At 38.2% G+C, this 22,207-nt stretch overlaps 2 protein-coding genes across 3 annotated transcripts in view; one reads left to right on the forward strand and one right to left on the reverse strand.

Annotated features, from left to right (window-relative positions):
* METTL15 (methyltransferase like 15) overlaps positions 1-18,690 on the reverse strand; it is a 223,070-nt gene extending 204,380 nt beyond the window's left edge. For both annotated transcript variants that reach the window (XM_025357718.1, XM_025357717.1), the window contains exons 1-3: positions 18,486-18,690; positions 16,532-16,768; positions 13,330-13,616 (exon numbers count right to left, since the gene is read on the reverse strand). In XM_025357718.1, coding sequence (XP_025213503.1) covers positions 13,330-13,599 — 270 coding nt within the window. In that variant the 5' untranslated portion in view covers positions 13,600-13,616; positions 16,532-16,768; positions 18,486-18,690. The remainder of the gene's footprint in view (positions 1-13,329; positions 13,617-16,531; positions 16,769-18,485) is intronic.
* Positions 18,630-22,207, forward strand: part of KIF18A (kinesin family member 18A) — an 89,746-nt gene continuing 86,168 nt past the window's right edge. Inside the window, exon 1 of the mRNA XM_025357715.1 lies at positions 18,630-18,874. The gene's annotated coding sequence lies outside the window, so the exon portion shown is untranslated. The remainder of the gene's footprint in view (positions 18,875-22,207) is intronic.

The following is a 22,207-nucleotide window of genomic DNA, read 5'->3' on the forward strand; positions in this document are numbered from 1 at the left end:
TTTCGGAAGATATTTTAATACAAAGGTCACTTAATGTGCTAAATGACTTTTAAAAACATTCTCCAAACAAAGGAAGAATGCAATGTAAAATAAAATTTGCCTAAAAGAAGCCTGTTTTTTAAAAAATAAGAGAGGGAAAACACAACATCAACAGTCCATCCCATCTGAAACTTTTAAGTATTTTCTTAAGAAGAAAAAAAAAAAGGCGAGGCACGGTGGCTCACGTCTGTAATCCCAGCACTTTGGGAGGCTGAGGCGGGCAGATCACGAGGTCAGGAGATGGAGACCATCCTGGCTAACACGGTGAAACCCTGTCTCTACTAAACATACAAAAAAATTAGCTGGGTGTGGTGGCAGACGCCTATAGTTCCAGCTACTCGGGAGGCTCAGGCAGGAGGAGAATGGTGTGAACTCAGGAGGCAGAGCTTGCAGTGAGCCAAGATCGCCCCCACTGCACTCCAGCCCAGGCGACAGAGTGAAACCCCATCTCAAAAAAAATTTTTTTAACTATCTCCCTCTAGATGCTATGCCATTGGTCCTATCCCTTAGGAAATCTTCTCTTTAACAATTTGGAGTCAAACAAAATAAACTCCTGTCATCAGCCTCCAATATTTAAAGAGAGCAAACATATAGTTTCAGTATTTTTCTCTTTGATGTCTGCTCTCCATTAAATATTGCAAAGATTTTTAAATAAAACAAGTAAAATACTGCTACTGATCTTAAGAAAATTCCATTGTACAGAGCATAATGCATTTAATAAAGAAAATTATCAAAGCTAGTACCATAACTATAGAAAATTTAATAGTTATAAAAATACTAAACATTATAACTTAAAATAGGTAAAATACTCACTGTGAAATATTTATAAACCAAACCTAGCATTTTTAACCTATTTGTCATCAGAATCTATTTTACTTGAGTTTAGGTGCCAGCTTATTTTCTCAGCCCTTGTATCTGTTTTTTCAGATCAGTTACTTGATCAGACCTGGCCTGCCTACTGACACTGAAATTATATAAAAGTCTTGAGCCAGAGAAGCTACCTCAGTACCCAAGGGACATTCCTCTTATTGGTGCCTCACATCTGTCTTCTAGTTTATTTTGACTTTTATTCATTCACTTAAAACATCATTACAAAATCACCATGTGGCAGGCCTTGTGCTAAGCACTAGAGATATAATGGTAAGCAAGACAAATATGTCCATGGCTTCATGGAGGGCAATCTACTAAGAGGGTGTCTATTGAACAAATAATCTCATCAAAATTATAATTATGACATTAAGCTGCTATGAACAAAAGTACATGATATGTAATTGGGATACCTGTTTTCTGTGGAGGCTCATCAAAAGTTCCCATAAACAAGTAAAACCTGACTCCAGGCCTGAAGGATGAAGATGAGGAGAGTTCCAGAAAGAGGAAACAGTACTTTTTCATTTCCAGACAGGTTGGTTCCACCTTTGCTCTCTCCTTGCATTTTTCTCCTGAATTTCTTTTTTAATCTGGCTAACAACTTTGACTCTTGCTATTCCCATAACAGCTAATATTTATTGGGCTCAACTACTTGGAAGATACAATTCTAAATAATTTATGTATATTCACTCATCTAATCCTCAGAGTAACCAGAAGTGAGATAGGTTCTATTTCCTCATTTTACAGATGAGGAATCTGAGGCATAACCATGGAAAGTTAATTGACCAAACCGCACAGCTACTTGTACTAGTGGGGCACTTGTACCCTTATAATAGCACTCAAAGAAGCCCCAAGGCACCAAGCTAAATTAGCACTACTACTGGGGCAAGAATATCAGGTTTCCTATACTCTCCAAACTGCTACCATCTTAAACTAAGCAGAATTTAGTTATTTAGAAAATCACTAAACTTTTTTTTCTCCTGTTTTCAGAAATCAAGAATAAAAAGTTAATCTATTAGCCCAGAGTAAAATATCTCCAGGAGAAAAAAAAAATGTTCTTAGGATAATACATTTTCACAAGAAGTTATTCACCTAGAATATGAAATAATGCAAACTAAGCAAGGAGAAATGGTATCTTTAATTTCTTCTTAACAATTAAAATTTTAAATACTTTCCAAGGGAAAGAGGATATTTTTCTCATAATTAAAACTAGTAAATATTTTAAGTGCATTTGAAAACAAATTTGTAGTAAACTACATAGGTAGTAAACTAGCTATGATGCTGAAGAAATTCCCAAAATCACTATTTTCTTTAGGTGAACACCTTTCGAGTATTAAAGAAAAAAGAACTATAAAATGCCTTGCGCCTCACTTTAAATAAATTCAGATATTTTTTAAAGTTCCTGTTACATCAAAGCTTTATCTGGAGAATGGAGTGAACCCACGAGGAGGAGCTTGCAGTGAGCCGAGATCGCACCACTGTACTCCAACCTGGGGGACAGAGCGAGACTCCATCTCAAAAAAAAAAAAAAGTTTCATCTGTAAATTCACCATTGAAGTCGATGCAGAAAAAGGTAATAGTAAGTAAGTGACTGATGCAAGTGAGTGTATGACTCATAGTTTGCAAAGGAAAATGATTTGGGGGAAAAGGCTCAGGAAGAAGAGAAGCAAATAATGGATTATGGATGATATAAAGACCTTTCCTGTCCAAGGACTGTCACCAGCTCTTTATTACTTGAAGATTAAGGGAATAGTGAATAAAGCTGTCTGCCAGACAGCAGAAAGGGTAAGAAATAACATTGTCTCTAAGTGTATCTCACAAGAAAAGTTTTCAGAAATAACATTGATAAAATTAAACTTTCTATAAAAAGTTACTGGAAAACCCAACTCAAATCAGAACAAGGAAAATGTCAAAATAAACCAACATTACATTTGTAGGTACCTGAACAGAATGAAACAGTAGTGTAGGTCAAGTTGTAGAATTATCTAATTTTATTCCACTTGGTTTTGGAAAAAAGTTGGATACAATACTGATTTGCTAGAAGATGTAGCGCAATTTGTTTTTGTTTGTTTTTCTACTCCATGGCTTACGGCAAAATATGCATTTGGCTTTGTTACTAAAGTTTAATAAATTAATACAATGTACTTTGGTTTTTAGTTTCAGAAGTGAAGTTCAAGCCACTGAATTTGGTTCCAATTTTTACTAACTGCCCCATCCTTTCAAATATATATACATATGTATGTACATATACATATACATATATACACATATGTACGTACATATACATATACATACATATATAGATGTATATATATTTGAAAAGATGGGGCGGTTATATATATACATACATATGTGTATATATATACACACACACAGGTGTATATATAGCTGTATATATGTATGTATATATACACACATTAAAATACATCATATATATTTCAATATACATTTTTTTAAACTCACACTTGAAGATGGCCGAATAGGAACAGCTCCAGCCTCCGGCTCCCAGTGTGAGCGACACAGAAGATGGACGATTTCTGCATTTTCAACTGAGGTACCAGGTTCATCTCACTGGGGCGTGTCAGACAGTCAGTGATGGTCAGCCGGTGTAGCCCGACCAGCGAGAGCTGAAGCAGGGCGAGGCATCGCCTCACCTGGGAAGCACAAGGGGGAAGGGAATTCCTTTTCCTAGCCAAGGGAAACTAAGACACACAACACCTGGAAAATCGGGTAACTCCTACCCTAATACTGCGATTTACCAAGGGTCTCAGCAAACGACACACCAGGTGATTATATCCCACACCTGGCCCGGAAGGTCCCACACCCAGGCAGCCTCCCTCATTGCTAGCACAGCAGTCTGAGATCTAACTGCAAGGTGGCAGCATGGCTGGGGGAGGGGCGTCCGCCATAGCTGAGGCTTAAGTAGGTAAACAAAGCCCACAGGAAGCTCGAATTGGGTGGAGCCCACCACAGCTCAAAGAGGCCTGCCTGCCTCTGTAGACTCCACCTCTGGGGACAGGACATAGCTAAACAAGCAGCAGCAGAAACCTCTGCAGATGTAAATGTCCCTGTCTGACAGCTTTGAAGAGAGCAGTGGTTCTCCCAGCACGGAGGTAGAGATCTGAGAACAGACAGACTGCCTGCTCAAGTGGGTCCCTGACAACTGAGTAGCCTCATTAGGAGACATCCCCCACTAGGTGTAGACCGACACCTCACACCTCACACGGCTGGGTACACCTCTGAGACAAAGCTTCCTAAGCAAGAATCAGATAGCAACACTCGCTGTTCAGCAATATTCTATCTTCTGCAGCCTCTGTTGCTGATCCCCAGGCAAACAGGGTCTGGAATGGACCTCAAGCAAACTCCAGAAGACCTGCAGCTGAGGGTCCTGACTGTTAGAAGGAAAACTAACAAACAGAAAGGACACCCACACCAAAAACTCATCAGTATGTCACAATCATCAGACCAAAGGCAGATAAAACCACAAACATGGGGGAAAAGCAGGGCAGAAAAGCTGGAAATTCAAAAACTCAGAGAGCATCTCCCCCTCCAAAGGAACGCAGCTCATCACCAGCAATGGAACAAAGCTGGATGGAGAATGACGTTCACGAGTTGACAGAAGAAGGCTTCAGTCGATCAAACTTCTCAGAGCTAAAGGAGGAACCACGTACCCAGCACAAACAAACTAAAAACCTTGAAAAAAGAATGGAAGAATGGATAACTAGAATAATCAATGCAAAGAAGTCCATAAACGAACAGATAGAGATGAAAACCATGACATGAGAACTACGTGACAAATGTACAAGCTTCAGTAACTGACTCGATCAACTGGAAGAAAGAGTATCAGTGACTGAAGATCAAATGAATGAAATGAAGCGAGAAGTCTAGAGAAAAAAGAGTAAAAAGAAATGAACAAAGCCTCCAAGAAATATGGGATTATGTGAAAAGACCATAATCCTGAAAGTGACAGGGAGAATGGAACCAAATTGGAAAACACTCTGCAGGATGTCATCCAGGAGAACTTCCCCAACCTAGTAAAGCAGGCCAACATTCAAATTCAGGAAATACAGAGAACGCCACAAAGATACTCCTTGAGAAGAGCAACTCCAAGACACATAATTGTTAGATTAACTGAAGTTGAAATGAAGGAAAAAATGTAAAGGGCAGCCAGAGAGAAAGGTCAGGTTACACACAAAGGGAAGCCCATTAGACTAATAGCAGATGTCTCAGCAGAATCTCTACAAGCCAGAAGAGAGTGGGGGCCAATGTTCAACATTCCTAAAGAAAAGAATTTTCAACCCAGAATTTCATATCCAGCCAAACTAAGTTTCATAAGTGAAGGAGAAATAAAATCCTTTAAAGACAAGCAAATGCATAGAGATTTTGTCAACACCAGGCCTGCCCTACAAGAGATCCTGAAGGAAGCACTAGACATGGAAAGGAACAACCAGTACCAGCCATTGCAAAAACATGCCAAAATGTAAAGACCATCTATGCTAGGAAGAAACTGCATCAACTAACAAGCAAAATAACCAGCTAATATTATAATGACAGGATCAAGTTCACGCATAACAATATTAACCTTAAATGTAAATGGTCTAAATGGTCCAATTAAAAGACACAGACTGGCAAATTGGATAAAGAGTCAAGACCCATACGTTTGCTGTATTCAGTAGACCCATCTCACATGCAGAGACACACATGGGCTCAAAATAAAGGAATGGAGGAAAATCTACGAAGCAGATGGAAAACAAAAAAAGTAGGGGTTGCAATCCTAGTCTCTGACAAAACAGACTTGAAACAATCAAAGATCAAAACAAAGAAGGCCATTACACAATGGTAAAGGAATCCATTCATCAAGAAGAGCTAACTATCCTAAATACATATGCACCCAACACAGGAGCACCTAGATTCATAAAGCAAGTCCTTAGAGACTTACAAAGAGACTTAGACTCCCATACAATAATAATGGGAGACTTTAACACCCCACTGTCAACATTAGACAGATCAACGAGACAGAAAGTTAACAAGGATATCCAGGAATTGAACTCAACTTGGCATCAAGGGGACCTAATAGACATCTACAGAACTCTCCACTCCAAATTAACAGAATATACATTCTTCTCAGCATCACATCGCACTTACTCCAAAATTGACCACATAGTTGGAAGTAAAGCACTCCTCAGCAAATGTACAAGAACAGAAATTATAACAAACTGTGTCTCAGACCACAGTGCAATGAAACTACAACTCAGGACTAAGAAACTGAATCAAAACCGCTCTACTACATAAAAACTGAACAACGTGCTCCTGAATGACTACTGGGTACATAACGAAATGAAGGCAGAAATAAAGATGCTCTCTGAAACCAATGAGAACAAAGACACAACACAACAGAATCTCTGGGACACATTTAAAGCAGTGTGTAGAGGGAAATTTATAGCACTAAATGTCCACAAGAGAAAGCAGGAAAGATCTAAAATTGACACCCTAACATCACAATTAAAAGAACTAGAGAAGCGAGAGCAAACATTCAAAAGCTAGCAGACAGCAAGAAATAACTAAGATCAGAGCAGAACTGAAGGAGATAGAGATACAAAAAACCCTCCAAAAAATCAATGAATCCAGGAGCTGGTTTTTTGAAAAGATCAACAAAGTTGATAGACCACTAGCAAGACTAATAAAGAAGAAAAGAGAGAACAATCAAATAGATGCAATAAAAAATGATAAAGAGGATATCACCACCAACCCCACAGAAATACAAACTACCATCAGAGAATACTATAAACACCTCTACGCAAATAAACTAGAAAATGTAAAGTAATGGATAATTTCCTGGACACATACACTCTCCCAAGACTAAACAAGGAAGAAGCTGAATCCCTGAATAGACCAATAGGCTCCGAAATGGAGGCAATAATTAATAGCCTACCAACCAAACAAAGGCCAGGATCAGACGGATTCACAGCTGAATACTACCAGAGGTATAAGGAGGAGCTGGTACCATTCCTTCAGAAACTATTCCAATCAACAGAAAAAGAGGGAATCCTCCCTAACTCATTTTATGAGGCCAACATCATCCTGATACCAAAGCCTGGCAGAGACACAACAAAAAAAGAGAATTTTAGGCAAATATCCCTGATAAACATGGATGCAAAAATCCTCCATAAAATACTTGCAAACTGAATCCAGCAGCACATCAAAAAGCTTATCCACCATGATCAGGTGGGCTTCATCCCTTGGATGCAGGGCTGGTTCCACATACACAAATCAATGAACGTAATCTAGCATATAAACAGAACCAAAGACAAAAACCACATGATTATCTCAATAGATGCAGAAAAGGCCTTCGACAAAATTCAACAGCCCTTCATGATAAAAACTTCCAATAAATTCGGTATTGATGGAACGTATCTCAAAATAATAAGAGCTATTTATGATAAACCCACAGCAGTATCATACTGAATGGACAAAAACTGGAAGCATTCCCTTTGAAAACTGGCACAAGACAGGGATGCCCTCTCTCACCACTCCTATTCAACATAGTGTTGGAAGTTCTGGACAGGGTAACTAGGCAAGAGAAAGAAATCAAGGCTATTCAGTTGGGAAAAGAAGAAGTCAAATTGTCCCTCTTTGCAGATGACATGATTGTATATTTAGAAAACCCCATTGTCTCAGCCCAAAATCTCCTTAAGCTGGTAAGAAACTTCAGCAAAGTCTCAGGATACAAAATCAATGTGCAAAAATCACAAGCATTCTTATACACCAGTAACAGACAGAGAGCCAAATCATGAATGAACTTCCATTCACAACAGCTTCAAAGAGAATAAAATACCTAGGAATCCAACTTACAACGGATGTAAAGGACCTCTTCAAGGAGAACTACAAAGCACTGCTCAGTGAAATAAAAGAGGACACAAACAAATGGAAGAACATACCATGCTCATGGATAGGAAGAATCAATATCATGAAAATAGCCATACTGCCCAAGGTAATTTACAGATTCAATGCCATCCCCATTAAGCTACCAACGACTTTCTTCACAGAATTGGAAAAAACTGCTTTGAAGTTCATATGGAACCAAAAAAGAGCCCGCATTGCCAAGACAATCCTAAGTCAAAAGAACAAAGCTGGAGGCATCACGCTACCTGACTTCAAACTATACTACAAGGCTACAGTAACCAAAACAGCATGGTACTGGTACCAAAACAGAGATATAGACCAATGGAACAGAACAGAGCCCTCAGAAATAATACCACACATCTACAGCCATCTGATCTTTGACAAACCCGAGAAAAAAAAGAAATGGGGAAAGGATTCCCTATTTAATAAATGGTGCTGGGAAAATTGGCTAGCCATAAGTAGAAAGCTGAAACTGGATCCTTTCCTTACTCCTTATACGAAAATTAATTCAAGATGGATTAGAGACTTAAATGTTAGACCTAATACCATAAAAACCCTAGAAGAAAACCTAGGTGATACCATTCAGGACATAGGTATGGGCAAGGACTTCACGTCTAAAACACCAAAAGCAACGGCAACAAAAGCCAAAATTGACAAATGGGATCTCATTAAACTAAAGAGCTTCTGTGCAGCAAAAGAAACTACCATCAGAGTGAACAGGCAACCTACAGAATGGGAGAAAATTTTTGCAATCTACTCATCTGACAAAGGGCTAATATTCAGAACCTACAGAGAACTCAAACAAATTTACAAGAAAAAAGCAAACAATCCCATCAAAAAGTGGGCAAAGGATATGAACAGACACTTCTCAAAAGAAGACATTCATACAGCCAACAGACACATGAAAAAATGTTCATCATCACTGGCCATCAGAGAAATGAAAATCAAAACCACAATGAGATACCATCTCACACCAGTTAGAATGGCAATCATGAAAAAGTTAGAAAACAACAGGTGCTAGAGAGGATGTGGACAAACAGGAACACTCTTACACCATTGGTGGGACTGTAAACTAGTTCAACCATTGTGGAAAACAGTGTGGCGATTCCTCAAGGATCTAGAACTAGAAATACCATTTGACCCAGCCATCCCATTACTGGGTATATACCCAAAGGATTATAAATCATGCTGCTATAAAGACACATGCACACATATGTTTATTGCAGCACTATTCACAATAGCAAAGACTTGGAATCAACCCAAATGTCCATCAGTGACAGACTGGATTAAGAAAATGTGGCACATAAACACCATGTAATAGTATGCAGCCATAAAAAATTCGTGTCCTTTGTAGGGACATGAATGCAACTGGAAACCATCATTCTCAGCAAGCTATCGCAAGAACAGAAAACCAAACACCGCATGTTCTCACTCATAGGTGGGAATTGAACAATGAGATCACTTGGACACAGGAAGGGGAACATCACACAGCGGGGCCTATTGTGGGGAGCGGGGAGGGAGGAGGGATAGCATTAGGAGATATACCTAATGTAAATGACGAGTTAATGCGTGCAGCACACCAACATAGCACATGTATACATATGTAACAAACCTGCACGTTGTGCACATGTACCCCAGAACTTAAAAAGTATAATAATAATTAAAATAAATAAATAAATAATAAAAATAAAACTCACACTTATTTATGGATTTTAATTGTTATCCCTGCATTATGGATCTTTTTTAAAACACCAAGAGAATTTCCTTTTGATGAAGTCACTCACATTCAACAAGAAGTTTTATCCAATTTAATACTTTAATTTACATTTTCATGTACATTTGGAGTACCACTATATGACAGCATTGAGCTAAATACTTTATACACATAAATTCATTTAAGAATACAGGGTTTAGCTGGATGCAGCAGCTCACACCTCTAGGACCAGCTACTCAGGAGGCTGAGACAGCAAGGATCACCTGAGCCCAGGAGTTCCAGACTACAGTGAGTTATGATCACACCAGCGTACTTCAGCTTCAACAACAGAGACAGACTCTCTCTAGAACAATTAAAATTTTAAAAAAAATTTTTTAAAGAATGCTGTATTTATTTTGTGTGTAAATTTGCCTGTGTATACTGCCTGAGGAGAAGGTAAACAATATTTTTACGAAGCAACCCACATCATATCCCTGATGGCTTTTGTATGAGCAACATCCAGCCATTGTAGTACACCTTATACATATAGCTTAAATTTAGTTCATGAAAACTGCCTGATCCAACATGAAAAAGTTTCAGGAAAAAGAAAAGCTGGGTGTGTGCACACATGCACATGTTTCCTAGACAAGAGCTTCGAACCTAGGCAGTCCAGTTCCAGAATCTTTGCTCTTAACCACTAAGCAATACGTTGGAAAAAGAAGAAAGATGAGATATAAAAATAACTGATTTAGATAAAAACAGTACCTGCTAGAATAAGGGATCACATTTCTGAAGTCAGTACATTAAGAAATATAAGCATTAAATTATCTTTAAAAATGGAAAACAATCTACAAAACTTTTTTCTCTTCTGAATGAATATACATATCAGAAAGTTTCTAGCTTTTATGTTTTGAATATTATATCAACCAGTATTTCTTACATTGCTTTAAAGAGATCACACATACCTTACTTACAGTATTTCTGGCAGGATTAAATAAGGTCTTCGATTATGACTTTAAACAATAATTATAGACCTTATTTAATTTAATCTAAATTAAATATCTAGATTATGATCTAAGGTCATAATCGAAGATCTTATTTAATCCTTTAATCCTCTCTTTCTATAAAGAGAGAGACTTATGTTAAAGAATTAGCTTAGAAGATTGTGGAGCACTGGTAAATCCAAAATTGGTAGAGGTGTGTGTGTGTGTGTATATACATGCATATATATATATACGTGTATGTGTATGGGTATACACACACACACACACACACACGATTTATCCTTGAACAACACAGGTTTGAACTGCAAAAGTCAACTTATTTGTGGATTTTCTTCAGCCTCTACCACCCTTGCAACAGCAAGACCAACCCCTCCTCCTCTTCCTCAGTCTACTTAACAAGACAAGGATGAAGACTATTATGATGAGTTACTTCCACTTAATAAATAGTAAATATATTTTATCTTCCTTATGATTCTCTTAATATTTTATTTTCTCTAGCTTACTTTATTATAAGAATACAGTATATAATACACATAACATATGAAATATGTGTTTATGGCAGGGTATATTGGTTCACACCTGTAATCTCAGCACTTTGGGAGGCCAAGGCGGGTGGATCACCTGAGGTCAGGAGTTTGAGACCAGCCTGACCAATATGGAGAAACCCCATCTCTACTAAAAATACAAAATTAGCCGGGCGTGGTGGTACATGCCTGTAATCCCGGCTCCTAGGGAGGCTGAGGCAGGAGAATCAACTGAACCCAGAAAGCAGAGGTTGCAGTGAGGTGAGATTATGCCATTGCACCCCCGCCTGGGCAACAAGAGCGAAATTCCATCTCAAAAAAAAAAAAAGAAAAGAAAAGAAAAAGAAAAAAAGAAATATGTGTTTATGTTTCCAGTAAGGTTTCTGGTCAACAGCAGATTATGAGTAATTTTTTGGAGAGTCAAAAGTTACACATGGATTTTCAACTCTGTAGGGGTCAACACCCCAAATTCCCACATTGTTCAAGGTTCAACTGTCTGTTGGTTTTGTTTCTCTGGGGAACTCTAATACTTCAGGGTAGTTGAAAACCAAGGCTTAGAAAACAGGGAACAGGAATTCAGATTCATATCTTTGTGTCCAGCCATTCCTGAAAGGATTATGAAATAAAATTCTCAAGAAGCTCTGCTGGATTCAGTTTTCATACCCTAACTATTCAGCCAGTGTAACGTTCTTTTTCTTTTAAGACTGTCATTTGACAAAACTAATCAATTCTGAGAAACAGTTTTTCACAGCCTCAAAAAGTTAAGCCTAGAGGAATTCCACTCCTAGATATATATAACCAAGAGAACTGAAAACATATGTCCATACCAAAACTTGTACAAGGCCGGCGATGGTGGCTCACACCTGTAATCACAACACTTTGGGAGTCCAAGGCGGGAGGATCACCTGAGGTCAGGAGTTCATGACCAGCCTGGCCAACATGGTGAAACCCCATCTCTACTAAAAATACAAAAATTAGCCAGCCACGGTAGTGTGCACCTATAGTCTCAGCTACTTGGAAGGCTCAGGCAAGAGAATCGCTTGCACCCAGGAGGCAGAGGTTGCAGTGAACCAACATCATGCCACTGCACTCTAGCTTGGGTGACAGAGCAAGACTCCGTTTCAAAAAAAAAAAGAAAATGTGTACACGAATGTTCATAGTAGCATTATTCACAACAGCCACAAAGCAGAAACAATATAAATGCTCATCATTTGGTTAATGGATAAACAAAATGTGGCAAATCAATACAATGCAATGATTCAGCAATAAAAAGGAACCAAGTACAGATACATGCAACACCATGGAAGAACCTTGAAAACATGCTGAGTGAAAAGAACACAGATAAAAAATGCCACATATCGGCCGGGTGCGGTGGCTCAAGCCTGTAATCCCAGCACTTTGGGAGGCCGAGACGGGCGGATCACGAGGTCAGGAGATCGAGACCATCCTGGCGAACATGGTGAAACCCCGTCTCTACTAAAAAATACAAAAAACTAGCCGGGCGAGTGGCGGGCGCCTGTAGTCCCAGCTACTCGGGAGGCTGAGGCAGGAGAATGGCGTAAACCCGGGAGGCGGAGCTTGCAGTGAGCTGAGATCCGGCCACTGCACTCCAGCCTGGGTGACAGAGCGAGACTCCGTCTCAAAAAAAAAAAAAAAAAAAAAATGCCACATATCTATGAATCCATTTAAATGAAATGTCTGGAATAAGCAAATTCATAGAGATAAAAAATAGCTTAGTGGTTGTCAGGGGCTAGGGGAAGGATGTCAATGGGGAGTGAATACTAATGGGTATGGGGTTTCCTACTGTGGTGATAAACACATTCCTCAATTAAACAGTGGTCATAAGCTTATGAATACAAATTCTCCTCAACTTACATGGGGGTTATGTCCTGACAAACCCTTCATTACTTGAAAACACCATGCGGCAAAAATGCATTTAAGTACTTAACCTACTGAACATCATAGCTTAGCCTAACCTATCTTAAACATGCTGAGAACACTTACATTACCCTACAGTTAGGCAAAATCAACTAACACAAAGCCTATTTTATAATAAAGTTATTGACTACCTCATGTAATTTATATGAATATTGTGCTGAAACTTTAAAAAAGCATGGTTGTATGGTACTCAAAAGTACAATTTCTACTGAACGTGTATCACTTCCGCACCAACCATCAAAAGTTGGGGTTCATCTGTATACTAAAGGGCACTGAACTGTATACCTTAAAATTATGAATATTACAATAAGCGAATTTTATCTCAACAAAAAATGTGTTAAGAAATAAAAATTCAACTCACCTGTCCTTTTTGTGGTGACAAACAACGCACAACTTCATCCACCATTACTGGAATATGTAATTTAGCCATAGTTTCAAAATCTCTATCTTGAGATCTGTGTAACTCCTGGGCTTGAGTTTGATCTGTTTGCTCCTGGGCTTCATATTCTCCATATTTTTCTGCTGTAGTATGTATTCTCTTTGGCCAGACACCTAAATTAGGTATGCCAGATGCCAACCAACATGAAAGACATTCTTTATACATTCTACAAAAATACGGATACCGAAGCATTCTGTAGGTAAACAAATCTAGAAAAAAAAATTAAAACATGATCGTTGGATTTTTTTAAAAGAATGTTCTAATACTTGGGGAAAATCAAGTTAATATGCAATATTTAGTACATCAAAAAAAACTTAAGACTCATGATCCGAACATCTTAAACAAGTAAAAGTAACAAACCCTTCTTATATATGCAAAGCAAGGAACCTAAGAGGACCCAGAGACATAATTTAAATACAATTTTTAATGTAGCCTAATACGTTCTAATATCATTAACATTTCAACCATTAGGGATATGAAAATTGATTATTAGGTCAACATTTTTATGAAATATACTTTTTTGAATTTTAATTAAGGCTAAAAAGTAGATTCAATGAATTATAACTGTCTATTTGAAAAGTAATCAGGATGACTGAACAGATTATAAGTATCATATTTTAGGTTCAGATGGTCTTCTATTTCAAGCTCTTCTATTTGTTTTTCTCACAATGCTAAATTCTCATCTTCAGAGACTATCCCTGAGAAAAGACTACGCATGCACATCCAAAAAAAAAAAGATAATCAGTCTGTCAGTCTGATTCTCTGATGAGATCATCTCCCTGTACCCTGTATCAGTGGAGTGTACATCAGTTTAAACTGTAACTGTATAAACACTCAACTGAGCACACTTTGGTATTTCATGTCTACCTTTAATTATCTGTCCTCTGCACCCAAAAAATAAATAATTGATATATTCCTTGGATTTACCATATGTGCTCCATTTTCTTAACCAATCCATAACTCTTTAAAATGCAGAAGAAAAAAAGGATTTGTATAAATATATTACTAACACACCTTTTGAAAAAACATCATGCATTTTATACCCAGTTGGTTTCAAGCAAAGTTTTTGATACTACCACAGTAAACACCATTTGATACTACCCAGTTAACACTATTCTTTCCTCACAGGTTATTAGTTATTTAAGAATATGACCCACACCTTTTATACACAAAATAAGATGCATATCAGTGCTTAATGACTGTTTTCTGAAGAAAATGAATGAATGAATTCCAGACTCCACAGAATTAGTATTGTTATCAATCCTCACTTTGGGAAATTTCACCTGTATGACTGACCCCACCAAAAACCATATGTTCTCAAAATACTACAAGAAGCATAAATCCCATTTAAATATGTCTGTCTTTTCTTTTGCAATTAAAAAAAAATTAAAAACGTTGAAAAGCTGATCACATGTAATAAAACACAAAGAAATACAAATATGATATAACATCAATAAAATGTTACCTTGAAAATATGTTAACTTTACCAAAGCTATAATCTGCAGAATTGTGTGGCAAATGTGACACCAAAAAAATGTGGGGGGAAAAAAAATGAGTGATCTAAGTAGATTTTTGGTTGCTTGGCAGCAACAAAATAGCCAAATTATTAATTATGCCTAAGGTTTCCGGAAAGCTTACAAAAGTAAACTCAACTACCCTCTGACTTATTGTTTCTAACAGTTTACAAAATAATAGCTAACATTTATTTAGCACTTACTAAGCACCACTTACTATTATAACCACATTACATGCACTACCTCATTCAATCCTTTCACAACTCTTGAAATATTATTATTGCCATTTTATAGACAGGGAAAACAGAGAAGTAATTTGCCAAAGGCTACATAGCTAGAGAGCCATAAAGCTAAAATTGTAACACAGTCTCCCCAGAGCCTGAACTCAATCTCCATGCTATAAACATAGCCCACTGGAACTATTTAATCCACTTATGTAATTTAATAGTACTTCAATTAAATTGACTATATATTTGTAATATCTCATAAATTAGATTCATTTTATTAAGGAACCGACATCCTATGGCTTGGCTCTGCTCCACTTAAAAATAACAGTATGCTGCAGGGTTCCCAGTAACGAACGTACAATGTATAGGCCTAAAAAGTGAAATCTGGAACAACCATATCCTATATGTCTAGATTTTGATAACTAAAAGAAGTGTCATCAATTCTAACATAAGAGTAAGAACCATACCGGAAAAAGCAGAGTAGCGGGGGAAAAAAAACCAACAAACAAACAAAAAACGCTATCACTTGCATTTAATTCTTTTTCTACTGCATTCAGCTTCTATGTGTTTATTCAGCTATGGTCAAGGCACAAAGCCTGAATATTTTATTATGAACTAATTACCTGCCAACTTGGGTCAACCTGGAGAAAGGGTGACAAATAGTTCATTTTCCTCTTGTTTCCTGCAATACCTCCCTAAAAAATGGAAGGTGGGGGAGTGGTATGCTCTAAAGAAAATTATATTCTTCTCTTTTGTAGCCCAGTTTCCTACCAGACAACTTAGAGCTCTCCTGCAGTCTGCTAGGAGCCAGCCACCCTAAATGATTGAAGATTAAGTTCCCTCTGGTCATAAAGAAGGAAGCAGGGAGTCAGGAAAGCTGCCTCTGTGATCTCCTAGTTAAGTAATTTAACTTTTCTCTACAAGCAAAGTTCACTTTTGGCTGTTAAGAGCACAAAATTGGCCAGATTACTCTTTTAATTGTGAAAACACACAGGTGAGTGATGCCCATGAAGGATACTCCCTCAAGGGCTCTGACAATTATAATCATTGCAGTCAATTTTCTCCTGCAAGGAAATCCTGTTTGAAAACGTAATTTTTAAGGACAAAAACGCGACGTGGCGGCTGGCACACAATCACTGAGAAAGTGAAAGAGGTTCTAAGGAAAGAGAAAAATACACGCTTCTGCCTGAGAATTACACTGTGACGACGAAAAACTATTCGGAAACTTCCAAACCCAGGTTGAAGGCGTGCTGAAGAGAGGGAAAGGGGACAGGGGCGTATATATCCTTTGCTCCGGGCGAATCCAGCGACCCCTGTGGAGTACCCCCAAAGGTTTGGTGGTTTCCAAAAAGACTTCCCGGGATTTGGTCACTTTCTCCTCACCTGAGGCAGGAAGACTTCTCAGCTGGCCTCTAACTTGGGCCAGTGACTACCACTACGGTCCTGAAGAACCTGAATGTGCCGCACGTCTAGGTCCTGCCCCTGGGGGAAACTTGCAAGGACGGACAGATTGGGTCCACGTCCGCCCCAGCAACTCAGGACCGTCTGCCTTTGGTTCCGCTGCTTCCAGCCTCAGCTGCCAAAGGGTCCTGTTGGCGCTGGGGTTTCCAAACGACTTTCCTGGGGGAAATAAATAAGACCTCACTATTGCCATAAAAAATTCACTTTTACTTTTTCCATTTTTATTTTTTGGTCTGAAACAACTTTAAATCTAACTTTTAATTTATCCTTATCTCTACTCTTCGGTTTACAATGAAAATATATTAAACTTGTGTTCTGATAACACAGCAGTTATACTACAATTTTTAACTAAAAGTGGGAATTTCTGTCTCATTAGCTCTGTATGTTTAGAAATTACAAGAAGCAAGGTGGCATAGTAGTGGGATTGATTGTAATGTCAAAATCTGTCTGCTCTAACCAAATGTACAATTCCTTTAAAATACGGACCTCATCATCTGAACACTGCTAAATGGCAAGTGTAACACTAAATTTGAAATCTAAAGTACTTGGATTAGGTGTGAAAACATATGTGGCACTGATAAACCTTATACAACGTGGATGTCAAAAAATACAAAATTTAAAACACTTCTATTCTTCACCAATGATCCATGCAATTTTACAAGCAACTGGCAAAATATGCATATTTTCAGACTGGATTAAGATAGTCTCTTAATGTCACTTAATCTAGACAGTATCTCAGAGACAAATGACTCAATTCTGAATTGCCTTGCCTGTATAGTTCAAGACAAAATTTTGCGTTAGGGATTTTCTGAAAACTTCAGTTTTCTCTCAGAAAAATTAAAATAACAGTACCTACATCTCATAGGCTGTTTTGAGAATTAAATGAGAGACCATATGTAAAGGGACAAATAAAATACCTGGGAAGTCAAAACGTAAAGTACTACACAGTGAGTTCTTACTGGAAATAAAGACATCTCGATTTTATTACCAAGCCCAGCAGCACACAAATAACCATTTCATTAGCTAAGATACACATAATACAGCCAAAAATAAGTAGTAGCTTTATTGATCCTGTCTAGTGATCAGAAAGAATAATATAACATGCATCATATACAATACACAATACTCCCGATTTTCCTCAACAGGAAATAAATGTTCATAATACAGAGGTTTCCATACATTGTTGCATTTATAATGCTCTGCATGGATAAGAGTCATCCTATTTATAAAGTGATATTGAATCAACAGAATATAAGCTCCAAGATGGAAGAAAGTTTGATTCTATTGTATACTATTGTGTCTCTAAAATCTAAATAATTGCTAAATGAATAGATACAATAACAGTAATATATAGAACCATGAAATTCAGATACTGTTATTAAAAATAACCTGCCAAAGCTATTTTAGCAAACATATTTCCCATTTGTTCCAGGTATTTTCTCTCTTTTTAAAGTATATATTCTTAAATAATATCCGTAACCTGGGACTTAAAAAAATCACTTCACCTAATAACAAACCAAGCCAAAATCTTTAAATAAATTTATTGTTATGCCATCATTAGACAGAGAATGTAAAAAGCAACCAAACAGAAAATAGTTTCACAGTCAGTACTAATGGGAGTAGGCCTGGAAGTCCTGAGAAATGAAGCCTGAGGCCTCAACCCAAAAGATCTCCAATTAATTCAGGTGAAGAGACCCCACATTTTGGCCCATATGAATGTGTCTGGAAGGAACAGGTCCCTACAACTTCCTGGAGGCCTCACTACTCAGAGAAAAGAAAATAAACACCCAGAACCCATTAATCCACACCCAAACTCCACCTCTCCCCCTAGCAGAGGGAATAGGCCAACCCCTGCCCGCACCAGTCTCACTCACACCCTGAACTCTGGGACCGGGCCCTGCACCCGCTGGTCCAGAGAAGGCCTGGTGATTTCAAGTAACTGCCTCCCACAGGCAGCTCCGGTCTAGCCCCGCCCACTTTGGCCACCGCCTCCGGAAACGGCCTCGAGCGTTGCCACGGTGACGAGAAAGCGAAGCGCTTCCCCAGCGCCGCCAGGCTGAGCTTCTTGGCGCCAAGCTGCCGCGAGCCGTGACAGCGTCCGACGTGATGACATCACGCGGGCGGCAGCCAATGAAACGAGGCGCTGAGGAAGGTGGCTTGGGTTTGAATATTGTGGTTGAGTCTGAAGCGCCGGGAGGCGGACATTAAAGTGAAGTGGTTGCGGTATGCTGGCCTGGGCCTGAAGTGAGTGAGAGGCACATGAAGGTAAAACTGGACTCTGGGACACTGCTTTTGGTGACCTGTATTATTGGGAACGGAGGATCCTGCCGCTTCAGGTCTAGAAGACTAGGTGGGCTTCTTGACAAACACAGAAGCGTTGAGGGGTGGGTGGGGGATCAGGGTCCCTGGGGAGAAAGTGAAAGGAAAAAGGGATTCAGAACCTGCTAAAAGCACAGCACTGCTTGACCGTAATCCTCCACTGCTCAGCTGGAAGGGCAGGGATCTCCTTCCTTAAGTTCTGAGAGGAAGGTCTTAACTTTTAAAGGGCATCTTGGCCCCTTTCCCAGACTTTGGCAGAGAACTTTAACTGTCCAGCACGTTGCAGTGTCAGCTTTTTTCCGGACTCCAAAATCGGGCTGTTTCCTTTCAGATGCGCATATAAGCGTACCCCTGGGTTACCTATCAAACGAGGAGTTTTTGTTCATCACTGCATAAAAGTTTTGTCTGACGAGCTTTAACTGTTAGTCTTGAACTGGTCAATCGGGACCCCCTCCCGAGCCCCAGTTGTAGGTAGTATCAAGATAAAACTCGCTCTGCCTAACGGGATTGCCGAGGATCAGATGAGGTACGGAAGAGATAGTGTTTGGCAAATGTTCTGCAAATGAAATTAAACTGTAAACACAGAATCCGTCCTATGTCTGTTCTTGGTTTCCGCGGGACTTTTTTTTTTTTTTTAGGAGCTCATTAGTCTCTCAGTTACAGAGAAGCCAAAACTGACTACTGTTTATTATATGAGAAGAGAGTATTTGACCAGAACGGACTGATTTTGTGGTATAATATATAGTTTAGATTATGGAATAATTAGGTAGAAATTTAGGCACACTACAGATTTTAATTGTTAGTGTCATTCCACCACATCTAACCTCCTATTTCGTTTTTGGAAGGTTTTTATAAACTTTGGTGCTAGAGACTGTGATATCCAATGACTAGATAGTGCTTCTTATTAAGTTCGTATTATTTTGTAAGAACTATTTCCATAAATAAAGATTATCTACAAAGCACAATCACAAAGAAAAAAATTTTTAAAGATTATCTGCCTTTAATGGTAGTAATTAATCTCTCTTCTATTATTTATTCATTTATTTGAGACGAAGTCTCTCTCTGTGACCCAGGCTGGAGTGCAATGGCGTGATCGCCGCTCACTGCAACCTCCACCTCCCGGGTTCAAGCAATTCTCGTGCCTCAGCCTCCCGAGTAGCTGGGATTACAGGCATTTGCCACCACACTTGGCTAATTTTTGTATCTTTGGTAGAGACGGGGATTCACTATGTTGGCCAGGCTGGTCTCGGACTCCTGACTTCAAGCCATCTGCCCGCCTCGGCCTCCCTAAGTGCAGGAATTACAGGTGTGAGGCAGGGCACCCAGCCCTTCCTCTTCTGTTGTTGAAAAGTATTTACAAATACATAATATTTTTATATTAAAAGTACATCTTGTCACATCATAGAAATACTCCAATTAAGGGACACAATAAAAAACAAAGAGGAAAAAAAAATAGCTCAGCTGTCAGTGCCGGCCTTCCCTCCAGTTGAACTTTTTATTCTTCCCTGATGGTTGTAAGTTAGTGGTAGTAGTGCCCCCAAGACTGATATTCCAAAGATAGCTTTAAGATGGATGAAGACTGTAGATGATAATGTTGAGTATCATTTTCAGTACTGTACAGTGTTTGTTGAATCTGAATCTAATTCAGGTTTGAGTTTGTATTTAATATATCGTAACTGTAACTCTACTTCTGTATCACTGTTTGGAAGCATTCTCTTCTGGTTCCAGTAGAACCTAGTTGTTAAGAACATGGACTTTGGATTTGTACCTGGTGAGGAGTTTGTGTTTTATTCTTATGGTGAGAAGTCATTGGAGACTTTAGAACAGGTGAATGCCATATGATGCATCACATGATCTGAATGCTTTTGATGAAAGTATCAGTGAATACAATCAATGAATTAAATTTATTATAATACTTTCATAAAATTAGGGGTGAATCTTTGACCTAATTGACTTATATTTGACATTTGGTTCCCCACTTGTTATGTCATCTTGGAAAAGTTACTTATCCTAAGGCTAAGTCTTTGTTTTTGTGAAATGGAAATGATACAACCTTACGTGATTATTACAAGGATTGAATGCAATGACAAATGTCAAGTGTTTACTTTAATGCCTGACACAGAGTGTATGTACTCAAATGATAAGCATTGTTGTTCATTATTAATAATTATCACCGTATCAACCTAATCTAAGCATTGTTATATAAAAGCATACTTATTGAGAATGGCCACTGTGTGATACCTGACAAGTACAGAGAAATCATAATCAGTTTTATTTTAACATTCAAGAGCTCCTATGTCAGGCCCTGAGGTTTCTATCAAAAGTAAGCAAAGATAAGAGAGTAGTACCAGAAGCTGAGTTTTGGGGGAAATAGGGAGATTTTGGTCAAAGGGTACACTTTAAGTTATAAGATAAATAAGTTCATGGCATTTAATGTACAGTATGAATGGTGATAGATGTATTAATTTAATTGAGGTAATCATTACATAATGTGTAAGCATATGAGATCATCACATTGTACTGTACATCTTGATTATATACAATCTTTGCCAATTAAATGTTTTAAAATTTCTAAAAAAAATAATATATATTTTTAACTTCCATAAGAAAATTTCTGAGTGTTATATATTTACATGAGGGAGAGTAGTGATTAAGTACTTGGCCTTTAGATTCAGTCAGTCTGAGTTCAAATCCCATGTCATGTGCTTCCTTAGTTGTGTGACTTTAGCCAGTTAATTTCTCTGTACTACACTTTCTCCCTTAATAAAATAGGAATGACAGTACAGTGTTTATGTCATAGGGTTGTTATGAGGATTTAATAAGAGTATGTCAATTGTTTAGTACATTTCTATTTGTGGGATATGAGCTCAATAGAAAATATAACTTATTGTTACTAAATGAAATGTTGTGATTAAGGTAAATTTTAATAGTGGTTTTGTTGTTGTTGTTTGTCTGTTTTCAGTATGAAATGGAAAATAAAACTGTCTCTCACTCAGACCTTCATATTTCCCCTCCACGGGGAAAGTGGTATTACCAATTTCTTGTGTACCTTTCTGGGAATGACCATGCATATACATATATATCTTTTAAAAATACAAATGGTAACATGCTATAAGTCTATTAAATCTGTATTGGTTTATTCATTCATTTATTCAACAAGTATATATTGGGTCCTAAATATTTGACAAGCAGTGTCCTAGGTGCTAGTGTACAGATGAACTCTGTGCTCTCCAGTGCTTACATTCTAGAGGGGAAACAAGCAATAAATATGTAACCCGA

The sequence above is a fragment of the Theropithecus gelada genome, chromosome 14 (genome assembly GCF_003255815.1).
Source record: "Theropithecus gelada isolate Dixy chromosome 14, Tgel_1.0, whole genome shotgun sequence".
NCBI lineage: Eukaryota > Metazoa > Chordata > Mammalia > Primates > Cercopithecidae > Theropithecus > Theropithecus gelada.